Source organism: Lepidochelys kempii, chromosome 16 (genome assembly GCF_965140285.1).
Source record: "Lepidochelys kempii isolate rLepKem1 chromosome 16, rLepKem1.hap1, whole genome shotgun sequence".
Lineage (NCBI taxonomy): Eukaryota > Metazoa > Chordata > Testudines > Cheloniidae > Lepidochelys > Lepidochelys kempii.
Genome location: NC_136395.1, coordinates 12,387,691 through 12,406,103, shown reverse-complemented (window position 1 = coordinate 12,406,103; position 18,413 = coordinate 12,387,691). Strand labels below are relative to the sequence as shown.

Genomic DNA, 18,413 nt, shown 5'->3' with positions numbered 1-18,413 from the left:
TATTTACCTTTAAGGGAAAAAAGATTGTAGCTAAATGTATTTGTTTAAAAGATCACAGGAAAACTTTGCTTTATATTAGGATGGGAAACTTTTAAAAGATCAAAAGTTGGACCTAAGCTCCTTGACAATGTCTCTTTAACTATCTATAGTAATATTGATCACATAAATGTCAAGCCCCAAAGGATATGTTTCAAAGAAATCAGTATTTATTTAATATGTGATAACTTTGTTATGACATTCTAGACTAACAGGCTATCCATTGTGTAACATTTAAGCACCAACTAGCAATGAGTTATTAAAAACCTACTGATAAAGTTTTAGAAATATGTAATAGAGACATATTTTGTTACATAACAATTAATCCCATATCAATATGTTTTTTAACAGTCAGATGGTATTTATTTAACATACAATAACTTCCTTATGAAATCTAAATTAAATGGATATTGGGAAAGCTTAATTTAATCTCTTTATGATGAATATAGACCAAAACTGCCTGAGAATTCTCAATGATTCATATAAGATGCTATACATTTTCAGAAGTACATTGTCAAAGCAGTCTGTCTTGCTGCAAAACTACAGTTAAAGTAATGGAGAGTTTACAAAACTACAAGCAAATACATGTGAGCTAAAACGCTCGAGATCAGATATTGATCTGATCTGGTATGGCATTTCCTACATTACCATGCAGAAAGGGTGAAATTCACTCTCTTTGCACAGAGGGTCAGAACCATCGCTATACACCACTTATAGCCACAAAATAGAGTGTAAGTGAGTCTTAAATGGTGCACAGTTCTTGTACTGATGCTCTACACAAGGCGGGAATTACATCCACTGAATGCCCCATATTTCAAGGTGCTCTCCTTTAAATAAATATGAGTGTTCAGATAGATATTCATGTACTGATATGCTTGTATCTGGAACACTGCACTTCAGTCTCATACACTGCAGATTGCATTGGTTCCAATGGGAGTTCAATAAAGTTTTCTCTTTTATAAAAAAAGCAAAACAAAAACCATGGAAATTCAATGCAAACAAAGTAGGCTATTACAAAAGAATGGCTACACTGGGTCAGACTGATGGTCCACCTAGCCTAGTATCCTGTCTCTGACAGTGGACAGTGCCTGACGCTTCGGAGGGAATGAATAGAACAGGTGATCCGCCTCCTGTCCTCCAGTCCCAGCATTTGGCATTGTATTATTTTGGCATGTTTACTGCAATGCTAAGACTGAGACTGTAAACGTGTGAGGAAGTTCAGTTAGGCTTCCCATGGCTGCCACCACTCAGCCAATCTGCATATAAATATATTTTAATGGCATACACCTTGAGGCTACGTCTCACTACACACCACTTCTGCCAGTGGGTCTTCGTAGCTACCCACCGCAGTGAAAAGCAAGCTACGTCCACACTGCAGCCTGTAACTACATGGGTCAGTGAAAGGCTCTGGTGGGAGGGAGGCAGCGGGGAAAGGATGAGCCTTTTCCCATTGCTGGAGCCTTTCCCTGCAGAGAAGAAGGGTTCCAGCGGCCAGGAGCTGTCAGAACCTTCCCCACACCCCTGTAGCAGGAAGGTGCTAGCCGTGGGGAGCTGCCAAAGCTTTTCCCCATTGCTGGAGTCTTTACCTGCAGCGGGGAAAGGCTCCAGCAGCAGAGAGGCAGCGGGATGCTCCATGGCTAAAAACAGAAGTGTAGACAGGAAAGCATGGCTTGGGCAAGTCGAGAGCTGTGGAGGGCTGAGTTATGGTAGCTGTAACTACGAACTGCTTGACTGCTGCGTGTTGAAATGATCAGCCACGGCATTGCATTCATCTTGGTTCTGTATTAAGGACAGCCAGCCAGCTGCATATGCACACGTCCTCTTCTAGACAAGTTCTACTTGATATATAGCCAGGGGCACACGTCAGGTTTATAGGGCCAAATCATACGTGCCACTTACAAGCCTGAGCAGCTGGTCCGTGCACTGACTAATTGTTCTGTGGGGTGGGGAAAAGAATCCACCCTCCCAGCGGTCGTGTGGCTGCTGAGATGTTCTGCAAAGGCTATTGGCTGAAGTAGCCCTACTGGTCATTTTGGCAAGTTGCAGAGCAGAGAGGAGCTAGGATCTCCGGCTCTGCCCTTGCACCATTTCCACCTGCTCTGCTACTTTACAGCAGATGCGGGGTGCTCTTCCAAACACTGCTGCCCTCTTGCAGAGCTTCCACTGCTAGGGAAGCAGAGGCAGGATCTGGGCTCTGAAGCATGGAAGCCAGGCAGGATTTGCCCTGTTTTGCACATGGGAGTAGGAAGGACTTGCCGTCCGAGGTGAAGATAATAGAGCTGTCTGTGAGTATCTATTTGTGAATGGGCAGCAATAACAGCAGAGATCGCAAAACCAAAATCGCTGCTTTAGATCAAATATGGAGGAGATTTGCTCTTTAAATGCCCAATCAAAGGACCTAGAGAGAATGCTCCAGACCAATAAAGGAACAAAGGGACTGATAGAGATGGTGAAAATAGATCAATAAGCTCTTATTCAGGAATAAGCTCTTATTCAGGAAAGCATCTCTATTCAGGACAGCACTTAAGCATATGCTTAACTGCTTTCCTGAAGTAGGGCATCTGGTTACTTCCATGTTCCCTTTCCCTGACTCTTTCAGGTTAAGGGCTGCAGCACATCAAAGCTCGTGATCACCTTTCAAAGAAATGACCGTCAACGGGAGGAAACCATTCCAGAGTGATGGAGTTCGAAGTTCGGTCCACGATCTGAGGGGCAATGGCAATTGGAGCGGGTTTCTTGACAGGCTGCCAGCTCTGGTACACCAGGTCCAAGTAGCAGTGCATTCTCGCCATCTGATTGGGCGTGAAGGAATTGGTGCAGTCGTCGTCTGAAAACCAACAAAGCGAGAGATAAGGAGAGAGAGAGGAGAGAATTATGATGTGGCAAACGTGAGCTCCCAAGCTACTTGCAGATGTTGGAATGGGCTCTCCCTGCTCTCGGGAGTTAATGGCCTGTGAACAAATTAGTACAGTCATCACTTCTGGAGACAGGTGAAAGGAAACAGAAGTAAAAAAAAAAAAAAAACCAAAACAACATCAGCCCTCCTCTCTTGCTATGGCCTGGGGCACACAGGAAGATCCTGAAGGTCACCCCAAGGAGGGCAGTGATGCATAGAGGTATGAAAGGAGCCAGACAGCCTGAGTGCAGCACCTTCTGGTCAGAGCTGGGTCTACACTTGAATGTGAGAGCAGAAAAAGGTTTTGTCTTTAAGGAAAGGTGGGCAGGGAATGGAACGAAAGCGCAATTCAGAGCACGACTCTCCCCCACGCCTTCCTTATCCTGCCTCTGTTTCTTCTTTAGCTCCCTTTCTGTTTGGACTGACTCCCCACACATCCTCATCCTCCAAGTCCTCCCTTTCCCACCACTGCTGGCTCTGCATTAAGCCTCGGGGAAGGTAATGCCCATAAGGCCTAGGGTGGTAACAAGGGAGTATGGCAGAGAACTACTTGCTCCAGTGGAAATACAGAACCATTTGCACCAAGAGATGGAGGTTCTCTCTCTCCCCTTTGAAGGTGAGGGAGTGGGTGTCAAGCTGCTTCTTGGCCTCTCCAAAGACAACTGGATAAGTGAGTTTAATGGCCCTCTCCCCAAAGGTAGAAAATGTGGGATCAGCCACTTGTTACCCCTCAGAGGCCCAGAAGGCAGTAGGGAATGCAGAAGAAACAGTCTCTACCCACAGGCCAGTTGGCAATAGTAAGTAGGGGGGTCCTGGGTCTGCAGTAGTGATGGATTGAGGCTGGGTAGCTGAAAGTTTGAGGTGAACAGGTGGTTGTGAGCACGGAAATGAATTTCACCAGGAACCTAGCACATTTTAAAACCAGGCTCAGTTAGAGGGGGTTGACGGTTTTGTCACGTGACCATTTATGAAATCTTTTGATATCTTCAGATCAAGACTGTATGCCTTTCTGGAAGATAGGCTTTCGTCAGACACAAGTTACTGGGGTCACGACAGGGGTAAATGGGGAAATGTAATGCCCTGTGATACACAGGAGTTCTGACTAGATGATCTAATGGTCCTTTTTGGCCTTAAACTCTGTGAATCTAAGAAGGATGCTCTTGTGGCTTCAGCACGGAGCTGGGACTCAGGAAATCTGTATTCAAGAGAACTAGTCAAATTTTTTTAACCAAATTGTTTCCCCCACCAGTAAATGTAGTTTTCCCAAAAGTCAAAATTTTCCATGGGAAAAGATCAAATTCAATTTTTTTTAAAGTTATGCAATCAGGGGAATACAAACAAAATTCTGTTGAGTTTTGAAATGTCTATTTAAAATAAAAATTTCATTTCAAAATGTCGATTCAGAATGAAACATGTCGTTTCAGCACGTTAATAATGTCGAAATTCGCCTCTTTGATCCTTGATTTGAAACTTTTCAGAAAGTTTCATTTCATGAGAATTTTCTGACATTTCAACTTTCTGTTCTGAATCAGAATGGAAAGTCATCTTGAAATGCTGACATTTTCGGTGACAGAAACATTCCATTTTTTTAACAGCTCTGCAACTCCCTGGCTCTGTTGCAGATTTCTAGGGTGATCCTGGGCAAATCACTTCATCTGCTTTTCCCCATGCATAAATGGAGATAATTATCTATCTAGCTATCATAGGTACTTACATGCCCCCAGTTATCATAGCATGAGTCCCCTGACCGCAACTTTTAGTGTATTCCTCCTCATAACATTGCTAAGAAGTAGGGATTTATATATCCCTATTTTACAGATACACAGGGAGACTAAATGAGTTGCCCAAGGTCCCAGAGGAAGTCTCTGGTGGAGCAGGGAATTGAAGATCTTACAGCCCCCAGGCTAGTACTTTAATATCTATCCTTGCTCTTGCTTGCGCCTTGTCTATTTAGATTGGAAGCTCTTGGGAACAAGGACTATGTCTTATTATATTATATGTGTATAGACTGTACCTAGCATAACAAGGCTTCATTCTCATACAGTGACTTTAGGCATGACTGTAATACAAAAAACAATGATGATTTTACACAGCTCTTGTGCATTCGGTTTTGTGTGGGTGATGGGTTACTGAGGACAGTTTGGTTGCTTGCTTGGTTATTTGAATATGTTGCCAGTTTGATATTTTGGGGATTAGTTATATTTATTTGTAGGTGCCAAGATGCCTTCAGTTCTGAGCATTGTGGAGCACAAGAGGAATGAGAGAACGTGAAAATGTTCTAAAGAAAAAGGGAACTTGCTTGCTTAGTGGGGTCCTTTCCACCTCATCGTCCAGCAACAGCACAAGGAGGGTGCTTTGGTTGGAATCAATGCTTCAAGTTCCAGCCCCAAACCCTTCCAGGAGATGTGTTGCAGGAATTAATGCTGCCAGGATGGCTAGAGGATCATATCCTCTCCAGTGCATCTCCTTTGCTAATTCCACAGAGTAACTAACTTCCCCGCATCAAAGAAACAAACAAACTGAGCAGGTGCAGTTGGTTTCTAAATATCTATCAAATCCCAGTGGCCAGCTCAAAGCTGCTGTGTCCATGCAAGGAGCCGCTTTAATCCTTGGATTTCCTCGATAATTATTGACAGGCTACCCCTGAACATCCTGTAAAAGCCATAAATATTCCTTAGGGAAGCCCAAAAGTGCACAAAAGGCTTTGAATAGCCACCATAAAGGAACAATAAAATATAGATAGGACTCAATCGTGGAAAGAATGGCAGAGGGGGAAGATGACATGCAGTCTATGCTGCAGCTCAAGTGTCTCTCTAAACACCAGCCTCGGCTGCTCTTTTGGGGGTGGGGGAGGGGAGAGAGAGTCATTAGCGTTCAGGAAAGGCTCACAAATCCACAGATGATATAATGACCAGAGAAATGAAACAGGCTTCATTAGGACTTCTGCTCTCATTGAAGTCAGAGGCAGAACTCCTACTGGCTTCAATGGGAGTGGCCCTAAGGAAGTAATGTTTTGTTTACTTGGAGACAACATGACTCTGTTTGACAGGCGAGACAATGCAAATCACCCTCCTCCGGCTTCTAGCTCCCCTGAATTCTAGAGAGATATGAGGTTGCCTGTACGGGTACATCCTATAGAGACAAAGTAAGAAACAGATAAGATAGATAGACCAATATAGACATGAGAAAGAGAGAAAGCCAGTCGTTCAGAGCTGTATGACCTCAGCCTAGAGGCTTCAAAGGTATTTCTACAGTGATGTGATATCCTGATATGATTTTTATTCCACTGGGAACAACAGAAAAGCAAACAGATTCATGCATGAGCTCAAGAGATGCCTATCGTGTTACTTCACTTAATTTTACAAGAATAAATAGTCGCTTTTGTTCACAACACCAGCACCTCTTTAGCTCTCACTAGCAGATAGGTATCTCGGTGTCCTGCCTGGCTGTGTCAAATCTGTTGAGAGAGCTGGCGAGCGTGGGACAGAAGAGCTCTCTGCATGTTGAAACATTCCGGGCCCACCCCAAATCTTCTGCCCTTGTCCACACACACAAACACATTGCTGGGAGGAGTGTAACAACAGGTGGCCTCTACATGTAGGTGTGAGATTATCATAAGAATTTAGTGGGCAGGAATAGTTTCTGGCTGTAATCTGTATATCTGCGTAACGACAATGTTAGTATACAGGCCAAATCATGAGAAGTGCACAGTATGTACTAAAAAGCTAGGTCACCGTGTGTATACTTGTCCTTGAAACCAAGAGTGGGAAAATATGAGAAACAGCAGCACCCATTAGATCCGGCAGCATCCAGGATATATCTACCGCGGTGTTATAAATCAACTCAGCCTCTGCCCCGGATGATATTAATCATTTGCTTCTCTACAGATATATTAGCACTCATGTGGCACTTTGCATGGACAATCTGTTTCTGCCTTCTCTGCAAAGGTACCTTAAAGTGGCTGTACATGTAATAGGTTTCAGAGTAACAGCCGTGTTAGTCTGTATTCGCAAAAAGAAAAGGAGGACTTGTGGCACCTTAGAGACTAACCAATTTATTTGAGCATAAGCTTTCGTGAGCTACAGCTCACTTCATCAGATGCATCCACAGTACGCATCCGATGAAGTGAGCTGTAGCTCACGAAAGCTTATGCTCAAATAAATTGGTTAGTCTCTAAGGTGCCACAAGAACTCCTTTTCTTTTCATACATGTAATAGTTCAGGCTAAGATTTTGTCACAGTTATTTTTAGAAAAGTCATGGACAGGTCATGGGCAATAACCAAAAATTCACAGAAGCCCGTGACTTGTCCCTGACTTTTATTAAAAATAATTATGAGAAAATGGGGAGGGAAGCACCCACCACTGCTGGGGCTCCAGGGTTCCCCCACCCATGATGGCTGAGAGTGCAGGGTCCCCCTTGCCACCGGCAGCAGCTTGGAGCTGTGGGGTCTGTCCCATGTTGGCTGGGAGCTGCAGGGACCCCCACCACAGCCCACATGACTGGGAGCTGCGGGGTCCCCCTCGCCGCCCATGTAGCTGCAGCTGCAGCTTGGGGCTGTGTGGTCCCCCTGCCGGCAGTGGCTTGGGGCTGCACGAGTATCTGCCGCACATGTCAGCTGGGAGCTGCAGGGTCCCCCTGCTGCCCACGGTGGTGGCTTGGGGTTGTGGGGTCCCCTCATCCCCTGCAGCAGCTGGGAGTTGTAGGGGGGACCTGCCCGCTGAGACAAATTCTGTGACTTCCATGACAAAATCTTAGCTTTAGTAATAGTTTACACTCACTTTAAGACACCTTTATATTGCCAGGGTGATGTAAAAGAGGCTTACTGCAACTGAGAATCAGGCCCTAGTACCCAATCAAAGGGGGAATGCTGTGAAGACATCTGTCTCTATCTCCTACTCTCTTCCCAAAACAACATGGAATCCTTCATTGCCCATTGGACTGCCAAGGGAGAGGGGCAGGGATCCCACCCCTATGTCTTATCTGAAGGATAAGGGCTCTGGTAGCTCAGCTCTCCCTACATTGCAATGTCAGCACAGAACCCAGCTCATGATGTAGGACTTGAACTTCTGACGTGACCCAGAGATGAGAGCGCTAACACCCGAGACAAACCAAACTCGTACGGTTTGCTCACATCTTCCAAAGGAGACAAAAGGGGGTTAGGAACCCAACTCCCATTGAAATTAAAGAGGAACTGGTTGCCTACCTCACTTTGGAAATCCCAGACTAAGTTAAGCCCCAAATCGCCATATCTAGATGTGAAAAGTGTCATTGGAACGTCAGTGACCTTGGGATAATGTCTCATCTGCAACAGAATGTTAAAAATCAAACCTCCCTCTCTGCCTCCCTCTTCTATCACGGACACCTCTGGCAAAGCCTGAGTACCTGCGTAGCTCATGAAGTTGCTGAACGGTGTGTTTAGGAAACTGTGAAAACCGCATGTGTCATTGCCAGGTCCAGGGTCCCCACACAGTTTGTGCTTTGGAGCAGGGTTGGTGTCGCTGCAGAGGTCTCCAGTCTCAAAGGAGGGCTCCGTTTCCATGCACTGGTCACTGCAGGAGAGGATCTCAGAGATTCCCCGGAAGACATGATAGAGCCCCAGGCTGTGCCCGATTTCATGGATCATTGTGTGTGTGTGGCCGGGGATGCCGTAGAAGGAAGGGTTCAGCACGATGCCACCTGCATGGAGAAAATGAGAAGCTGTTGCTTTTGTCTCATTTATCCTGGAGTTGGGGGAAGTGGAGAAGTAGGTTTTTTACCCACAAAGGCTGATGCCCAAATAAGTCTGTTAGTCTTTAAGGTGCCACTGAACTCCTAGTTGTTTTTGTGGATACAGACTAACATGGCTACCCCCTGATATTTAGATCCTCACTGTGCATCTGAGCCTTCCAGGTGCTGAGCAGGGAGCTCAGAGTGATCTGCACCCCACACGCGGTGCTCTGCCTTTTGCAGGAGCAGACACTGTTAAAGTCTAGGAGGCATGTTGCTTATTGTTGGTATTTCTAAATTAATAACTGGACAAAAAGGTGAGAATATTCCACATTACAAAGGGTGAAGCTTTAAAATCAACTGGAATTGGTTGTCCTAATCATCTAGGCAGCTTTGAAAATCTCAGATGAAATATACTCTGCTCATTTATTAGCCACTCTAACTTTAATTATCTGAAAAAGTACTGCATAGTACACTAGTAAAGGCATGGGATCTAATTTGTAAAAAAATATGAAATCTTAGTAATGTGATAACTAATTTGCTTGGATATTAAATCTGTAGAAAAGTGAGTGGTGATCAGGTTTTGCATGTGAATTAGAGCATGTGTAGATAAGCAAATGGTAAGCTAGCGAGGTTCAGCAGCCTACTGAAGGGATGGTTAGAATTTTATTTTTAGCTGAGCTTCAGCTATGTTTGGAGTTAGTGAGAAGTTCCATATTTTCTTTCCATAGTTTGTTAAACTCATCTTTTCACAAGCCCTTTTATTTTAAAGTGTTTACCTACCTTGCTGGTGCCTTACCCAGGTAAAGGAAAACTGTTTTACGAAAGAATACTGGCAAAATAAAAAATGGATGCGATGCACTGTTAAGTTAGAGAAGATGAGGAGCAAAAAGGTTTGGCAGGAGGAATTTTATCAGAGGCTGTAGCACTGTGAGGATGAGATCATTACGTTATGACACACCACAGATACTATTCATGCTCATCTGTTCGTTGACTCTTGTTGCAACAATAAAGGGGTGCGTGTGAATGAGCGAGGAGAGGGAGTGTGTGTGTGTGGGGGGGCAGTGTAGAAGGGAGAAAAGAGGAGAGTGAGCATGTGAGAGAGAAGGCAAAAGAAACACATTTTTATATGCCTATAAAAAAAGGAGAGATACAAAGTGGTGTGTGAATGTGAAATTCTCCCTGAGAGCACAAGGCCCTACACTCCTTCAGTCATGCATGGGGTTGCACCAGGAGTCAGCCCCTAGCAGTCCTATAGGGGTGGCTGCGCATCTCCTGCATGCCAGAGGACTAGTCTCTGTGCCAGCTTTGCATAAGTCAAACTGAGGGGCTGTGGATCGGTGGTTAGGTGGATCCTGCTATCTCAGCACCCTGGCTCTTTGTCTGAGGGAAGCATGTGAACTTCGCCTTCCCATCCTCCCTGCACTACATCTACACAGCTCCCTGAGTGTTTGGGCTCATGTGGGGTAAGTGAATTTCACCCAGGGAGAATCTCTGTTACATAATTCGTGACACCTCCCTCCCCCTTAGGAAGCACACATTTTGGGTTTACCATCACTGGCAATCTTGGCAATGCCCCAAAGTTGGAGTTGCAATCACAATAAAGGCTGGCTCAAGAGCCCTGGAGCTGGGCAGAGTTGTTTTATTTTTGCCTTTGTTGAAGATGTCTCTTTTTCATAGCTGCCAAGAGTCTAAATCAATTGTAGTTTTACAGAAAAGATAGTTACCTCACCCAGACAAGCTATGTTCCAGCACTTAGATCTGGACTACAGAGCATATTTCATATTTTTTTATTAAATACATATTGGACTTATGGAAGAGAGAAAGAGAGAGTGAGAAAAGAAAGATTAAAATAGCATTCTCACAAACCAAGCATGGGGCAGGAAGGCTGTTAAGACAGGAAATTATTATTATTACTTTTACTGTGAGTCAACCTCAAACGGTCAGTTAAAGGCTTTCTTGCTCTCTAGTGAGCTCTCCCTCTGGTCAATGAATTCAGTCAATAAGCTGTAGAAGCTGAATTTAAGCTGTTTTGTTAAGACACACTATTGACAATCAGTCTTAGAGAAGTGAAAGGACAACTACTCAAAATTACAAATGAGTGCCACCATCTCTCTGTGTCCAGCAGGAGGCGCTACAAGGACTTTTTACCAAGCAGAGGAATGCATGGGTTCATGCATTCTCTGCCTCTCTCCACAGTTATAGAGGTGGGAGCTTTAGGAGCTATTCCAGTCCCATCTTACCCCAGCAAGAGTCATTCTAGGAGTAGTGGCACAGGCTCTTAAGGACAATCCAGGCTACTCCAGTCTTAGGCTGTCAGAGTCATGGTAGAGAATGTTGTGGGAGCGTTGGTGGAGGGGAACTTGCAGCTCCACTAGACCCAGCCTGTCCTGGAAGAAGTTACAGAAGGAGCACTGGCTCTTAGGAAGGCTCTGTGCTGTGTCAGTCCTAGCTTCACCCAAGAGGACATGATGAAGGGAATGAGACAGGAATGCTGACTATGGGGCATTCACATCTACTCCAGTCCCAGTCCCTCTCAGCAGGAATCACTGTAAGAAATGGCATAGGAGTGATGGGTCTTGGGGGAACTCTATACTGGTACTTAGCTAGCCGTCTTCTGTAGTATGAGCGACCCTGATGAATGCTGCATGAAATGCTGGTTGCCTGTGGTGAAGCAGCCAGCTTCAACCAAATTGTTTGACTAGGGAGGGTGGTAACCTTCTGTTTTCTGTGGATTGTCCTTTTGAATGTAGAGGAGACTCCCTGACCACGCTGCACAGCCAGCAGTGAGGCTGCCATTGTGTAGTTCAGTTCACATGCAGAATGTTACAGAGGAAGGAACACTCACACTGTGCTCTCTCTAGATCTCTCACAGAGACTTCACATTTGCCACTTCTTTATTGTTTTTCTTAATCTGAAGATGGTCTGGCTCAGATAATATCAGAATTGATCCAAATGGCCACACCCAAACCTCCATCTAATCTAAACTGGACCTTATTCTTGGTCCAGAAAAGTCTGCATGACAGTACTTATTTTCTCCACTGTTGTTCATTTTGACTTACTCTGCATTTGCTGCTTCCAGGTGACACTGGATGCAGGAAGCTCTGGAAAACATGTGATCAACATTGTTCTTGTGAGATCTCCAGTCCAGTTTTGCTGCCCCCAGGAGGTTTGTGTAGTTCAGACAAGCATATCCAGATTTTTTGGGTGCTTAAGTGACCTGTCCCTCTGTCTCTTTTGAGGCTCATCCATCATTTCATAAGGATGTAAGGACGTTCTCTGGCACTGTAAGCATCCAGGGAGTGATTCATCTGCTAGGTTGTGTGGCTTCCTCTGGATACCTGGGGCTATAGCAGCTATATTCAGCAATCTTAGCTAAGAAATACACAGGCCAAGCTGCAGGGTAGCAAATTCTCTCCAGTTCCACTCAATTTAACATTAGAAACATGGGGATTTTGCAGGTTGCTTTTTTGCAAACTGATATAGAACAACAACAAACCTGTACTGCATTTTAAGAGGAAAATTAACTGCACACATTCTAGGTAATGGGCTAAGGTTAATACCGTAACGGGCAAAGGTTAATAATTCAGTGCTGTCCAGCATTCTCCCTTTGCCCTCCCTACAACCTCCTCTGCAAAGTGCTCCCATGGGGCTGATGCCCTGTAAAGTAGCTTCACTTAAAAGGTGAAATATTTTCAGCTTGACATCATCTAGAAATACCATAATATGCTTTGGCTTTATAATCTAATATTTTCCTGGTTGTGAGCCAGGAGCTGGGAATCATGGAATTTTTTTCCCCTTGACTATTTATTAGTGGAATGATAAGAAATCAAAACTGGGCTTAATGCATAATTGTCTTCCCTTCTTGCTCCCCCTGAGAAAACTTTTCAAAAGAGGCAGCGTCTCTAAGACTGACCTAGATGCATCAAGGCTTCCTTGTCCCAAGGCCAGGTTGCCACTCCAGCCAGCTCTTCCTCAGAGGAATTAGCGAAGAAGATGTTGAGGTGAGTGGATCCGTCGAGTTTGAGTATATTCTTCAGTTCGTTGACATCCAAGTATGCTCTGAAATAGATAAATGAACTATTACAAACAGCATTGCCAGCACTGGCAGAGTACTAGGACGCTGAAAGCCAGGTAAAGATCCTCATGAACCCATGAGCAGCAAGCAGTTGAGAACATTTTAACATCCTAATCCTCAAATCCTAAATATGGCATAATAATTTGCATTTATATAGTGCCTTTGATCTGGGGAGCTCAACTCACTGAAGTATTGATCAATGAAGGCTCACAACATTCAAGGTAAATACCCAGAATTGTCTACCTTCCTGACACAGCCGCAGAATCTTTATTATCATCATCATCATCATCATTATGGCTGGTAAATCCAGTTATGTAAATAGTTGCCTTTTATACGTGCTCTAAATTTGTTATTGCTACCTATATTCCTGCTTCCATAACACAACAGCAAGGAGTCTCATATCCTCACTCCAGCAACAGATGGTAACAGATTATTACTGCTACCAGCTTCTGGTGTTATTCCTTTAGCCCAAGTGGTAGAGGTTCATGCTGAGGTGCAGAAAGTCTAAGCCTGACTGAGGGCCCTGGTTATGGTACGTTGTTACATCCAGATGGAAACTAGTACCACAGAGAAGGAAGTAAATACAACAAGGTTAGATTTTGTTTATTAAAACACTGCAAAGAAGCAAAGCAAAGCAATGTTTGACAAATGGAGAATGATAAGATCGGCAGGGAAACAATTCAGCGGCAAGCTCCTGAGAGGTTATTATAGACAGAATTTAGAAAATAGGACAACTGGGAAGAAAAATTGACCTAGTTTATGGTGTTGTCAGAGGAGGCAGCTATGTGATACCCGCTTCTTGCCTGTCTATATTACATGGCAGAATGGAAAATCCACACTTAGCCTGAATGTGGGGGTTCTAAAGCTGAATTAGTATTCATATGTGTTTGGGTGAAGAGGGGAGCTAAGCCGTTACAAGTGCATTCTCCTCTCCCTCTGTCCCCACATAAGCCCTGGGTGGTCAGGTCTATGTGGGTTTAGCAGATAGCAGGGTGAGAACTGTTCTACATGGCATCATCCCCACTGAACCAGCATCTACTCCCACAGGTTGTTGGTCCCTTCTATCTACCTTCTTGGAGAAGGAATAGGCCTAGTAACCACTGACAATGGGGCTTCTGAGGGAGATGTGCTCCATGAGAGAATTAGGACGAGCTCATTGAGTAAATTCCCCAGGCCTGTTTCCCCAAGAACTGTGGGATTTCCTCGTGAATCCTGGGATATCTGCAGGGTTGTAGGAGCACACGACTTTGAGGAGGCAAATCCAGCCCCCTGAACTCAATGCCTTTTCTGAGTATCTTTAGCTCTCCCTTGGGGTATTCCAGGAAAGGTGTGATATGGCCTTGTCTGGGCACAGGCACAGATATGTTGCCAAAGAATATGCCATGCTACCCATTAAGTTCCCGTCATACCATAACGCTCTAACCCAATGGAGTGCAGCTGTAAGGAGGTGAAGGGAGGGTGAGGAAATCAGGCAGTGTTCTAACAGAACAGAAACAAACAAAAAATCAAGGGAAAAGTTGATGTAGAAAGTGGTGTTGTTGGCACAAAGACACAAACTTGCTTTCCTCTCTTGATGCCTCATTAGCAAAGCAGCCAGTACCTCATGGGAAAATACTGAGGGTATCAGATACTGTACATTCAGACTCAATGAATGCACTGCACCAAAATAAATCTATAAGAAATGAACTAGTTTCACTGCACTCAAAGGATGCAGGGAGTCAAAAATACAAGCGATAATCAGGATATAAAGCTTCCAGGTTTACTTGTACTACTTCCAATTCGACTTCTTAATGCACCCTCACCTATCCCCTTCCCAGCTCTCCTGAGAAACAAGCCGACATGTGGGAGTTTAGCCATTCAGCCCTGCTGACAACTCAATAGAAAGAGTTATCATTTTTTCTTGTTCTTCTCTTCCCCCATTTCCCAGTGTACAGAGGAAGGTGAATTAGATTATCAGCTTTGTTATTGGCTCATTGTGTGAACATGGTGATACTATTTTTGTGCCTCGGTTTCTCCATTGGTAACAATGGAAGCTGGGATTTTCAAAGGACCATAAGGGAATTAAGTGCCCAAATCCCACTGAGAGTCAAATGAAGTTAGGTACCTAACTTTCTTAGGCTCCTTTGATAATCCCAACCAGAGATGATACTTCTTACCCAGCTTTGTAGAGTGCTTTGAAATTCTCAGATGACAGCAGCGGTGTACATGCAAAGTAGCATTATGACTAGAACACACTGACGCCTGGATTTTGTTCCCTGAGAGTTCCCCCCAACTCAATCCCTATAGGCACCATTAAGGATACCATCATCGTTTTCACACCAACCACGTTGTTTGTGACAGAGGAAATGAGGCTGTAAGAAGTGAGAGAAAATGAGCTCATAACAACACAAGTTTTCTTTGTAAGCATCCCTAGAAATGTAAAATAGATCAGATTAGAAATACAGAAAATGTGTTTCTGAGACGGTCAAGTCCTCAAGGTGCTTAGCACCCACAACTATTCTTATCTCACTTATACCAGTGCAAATCATGAGTAGCTATCTGCAACCAAGTCAGTGGGGTCACATTGGTGTAAAACTCACCTGAGATCAGAATCAGCCCATTAATGGGGGGCTGCAAGAATACAGCCATGGCACAACTCTTTCCATGCAGAAAGTTTTACAAAGTTTAAAAGTTTTTAGAAGGTTTGGCTCAGTTTGGAGAAGCAATTCAAATTTGCAGATTCATAGATAAGGCCAAAAGGGAACCCTGTGATCATCTAGTCTGACATGTTGAATAACACAGGCCATAGGACTTCCCTGAATCAATTTCCTCTTTGAACAAGAGCATATCTTTTAGAAAAACATCCAATTGATTTAAAAAATTCCAATGATGGAGAATCCACCGGAAAAGAAAAAAACTTGGTAAGTTGTTCCAATGGTTAATTACCCTCGCTGTTAAAAATGTGCCCCATATTTCGAATCTGAATTTGTCTAGCTTCAACTTTCAATCATTGGATCTTTTTATACCTTTGACTGCTAGACTGAAGAGCCCATTATCAAATTGTTTTCATCTCCATGAAGGTACTTATAAAATGTGACCCCTTAACCTTCTCTTTGATAAACTAAATAGATTGAGCTCCTTGAGTCTGTCACTAGAAGGTAGGTTTTCCAATCCTTTAATCATTCAGCATGCTTCTTGAATTATGAATACCTGACTTGAACACAGTTTTCCAGCAGTGGTCGCATCAATGCCAAATACAAAGGTAATATAACCTCTCTACTCTTACTTGATATTACCCTGTTTATATAGCCAAGGACTGTATTAGCCCTTTTGGCCACAGCGTCACACCGGGAGTGCATGTTCAGCTGATTATCCATCATAGCAAATGATATGATTTCCTTAAAGACCTGCCAAGAGTAATATTACTCCCTTTCCCTTGTTTTTGGTTCTCTAGCCCCACTCCACATGACCTCCTGTTATTAACCGCTGTGCCAGGAAATATGAAATGTGAATGAGCATCATTGCTCCCATTTGTCAGATGGGATAAATGAGGCACAGAGATTCCTAAGGTTGTCACCAAGTTAGAGTTTAGAACTCAAGTGGATAACTCCTTGTTCCATGCTCAATCTACTACACCACAATCATCCTTGGTTTTAAGACCAACATGGACAGGGAACACTCTGAGAATAAAGCATAATTTATTAGGGAGTAGGGCTGGCCAGAAAACAAGACTTCCATTTCATGAATAATTTTTAGGTTTTCACATTTGGTTTTATTCTCATGCAGAACAAAACTGAGGCCTTTCAAAAAAATTGTGAAAAATTGTTCAAAGACAAGTGTCACTTTGCAGCAGGAAAACAAGGAGGCTGAAATAATGAAATATCCTCAGGACACCACACAAAACAGAGAGGAGGGCCTTTGTACTCCTCTGTCTTGCAAGTCCAGTCTCCAATTGCCTGCTCTCATTGCTAGGTTTAAAAGGAATGCTGCTCATCTCCAGAAGGAGGCATTCGTTAGTCTATCTTTCCATGTAGGGGGAAGGGGAGTCAGTTCAGTGGGTAGGACATTTATCTGGGCTGTGGGTTCAAGTCCTTGCTCCATATCAGGGAGAGAACCCTTCTCTCTAGTTCAGCTAAAGTTTTGTAGGGAAGGTTTCTCAGGTCCAAGATGGAATAACTGGTCAAAACCAGACAGCCACTAAACCTAGAACAGACAATAGTGTGGTGGTTAAGCCTGGGATGTGAGAGACCCAGGGATGTGAGAGACCCAGGTTAACTTCCCTGATTTTTCTCTCACACCAGAAATTTCATACTGAACCTGAGAAACCTTCCCAAGCAAAGTTTTGTCAAAAACGATATATTTCTGCAAAAACGTTTTTGACAAATTGGCATTTTCTTGTGAAAAAAATGTTTTGTTGAAAAGTTCCTGACCCATTCTAATAGGGAGTTGAATACTTCTGCAAGATGACTGCTCCCTGTCGTCCCTCTTTCCTTATGAGTGTGCGTGTGTGTATGCAGCTCTCACGAACTCAATGCACTCACATTCAGTAAGCAGGGTTCCTTGCATACTTGACAAGGCTTCCATTCCCAGAAGGGCAAAAAACCCCCAAAAAAACCTAGGGGAGCTGGCTCAACACCAAGATCTTTCTGTCCTTCCCTGGAGGACACCCCAATGGAAAACAGACTCACATTTCCGCAATAGTTTCCTTGCCACTCACTGAAGTCACCATCTCCAAAATAGCTCGAGGCCGGGTGTCCCCAAGCCCCCGCTGACTCACCGAGGAAGACATGCTCTTTGGGGACATCAGTAAGAGGGGCTTTGTTTCCATTCCATGTAGCGTTTATCTTCAAATCAATGGTTTGTGATGTGGCTGAAGTTCTGAAGGACAGGCCAACACTGTGACCCTTTGCACATTTCTCATCTCTCCACTGTTCTCAGTTCATCTCTCATAAACACACAGCCCTCTCCCTCCCCCCCCCGCCCGTTCTGCAAATATTTGCACAATGGTTTGATTCTATATGTTAATCTAGTGCCAGAGGGTTCTTCATTTCTTTGAAACGTCTTTGCTGTGCACTGTTCATCCTGGTATGACCCATGTGTGAGAGTGTGCAATTGTGCAGGTGCACACACGCAGGTCTAAGTATGAGAGTGGGTCACATCGTGTGAGGGAAAGCGTATGTACAAGAGCACGTGTGAGATGGTATGTCAGTGAATGAGAGATAGCAGGAGAGCAGCATTATTGGAGTATGAGAAAGTGTAAACAGGCGAGTGTGTGTATTACTGTGTGAGACCCTGGAGAGAGAAAGTTTTTGGGTTTAAGGGAGAGGGGGGCTACTGCTGCTCATGCTAGAAGCAGACAGAGTGTAGGGCCTACGTGAAGCCCTCACAACTGTACATTAGAGCAGCAGTTCTCAAACATCATTGCATTGTGACCCCCTTCTAACAACAAAAATTACTACACAACCCCGGGGGGGGGGGGGAGACCAAAGACCTGAGTGGGTGGCATGTAACCTTAGCCCTGGGTGGTGGGGCTTGGGCTTCAGACTTGCTGGGGCCCAGGGCCAACACCATCCTTGGTCACCCTATTAAAATGGGGTCGTGACCCACTTTGGGGTCCTGACCCACAGTTTGAGAACCCTTGCATTAGAGCATTCCAGCAGTTGTATCCTCATTCTCCTGTAGTTCCAAAGAAGCTAAGCTGTCACCTCCTTATTCTT

General features: G+C 44.3%; 1 protein-coding gene across 3 annotated transcripts in view; it reads right to left on the bottom strand.

The window, feature by feature from the left end:
- PAPPA (pappalysin 1) overlaps positions 1-18,413 on the bottom strand; it is a 228,169-nt gene that overhangs the window by 141,586 nt on the left and 68,170 nt on the right. For all 3 annotated transcript variants that reach the window (XM_073313934.2, XM_073313935.2, XM_073313938.1), the window contains 3 exons: positions 12,556-12,701; positions 8,316-8,609; positions 2,671-2,863 (listed from right to left, as the gene is read on the bottom strand). In XM_073313934.2, coding sequence (XP_073170035.1) covers positions 2,671-2,863; positions 8,316-8,609; positions 12,556-12,701 — 633 coding nt within the window. The remainder of the gene's footprint in view (positions 1-2,670; positions 2,864-8,315; positions 8,610-12,555; positions 12,702-18,413) is intronic.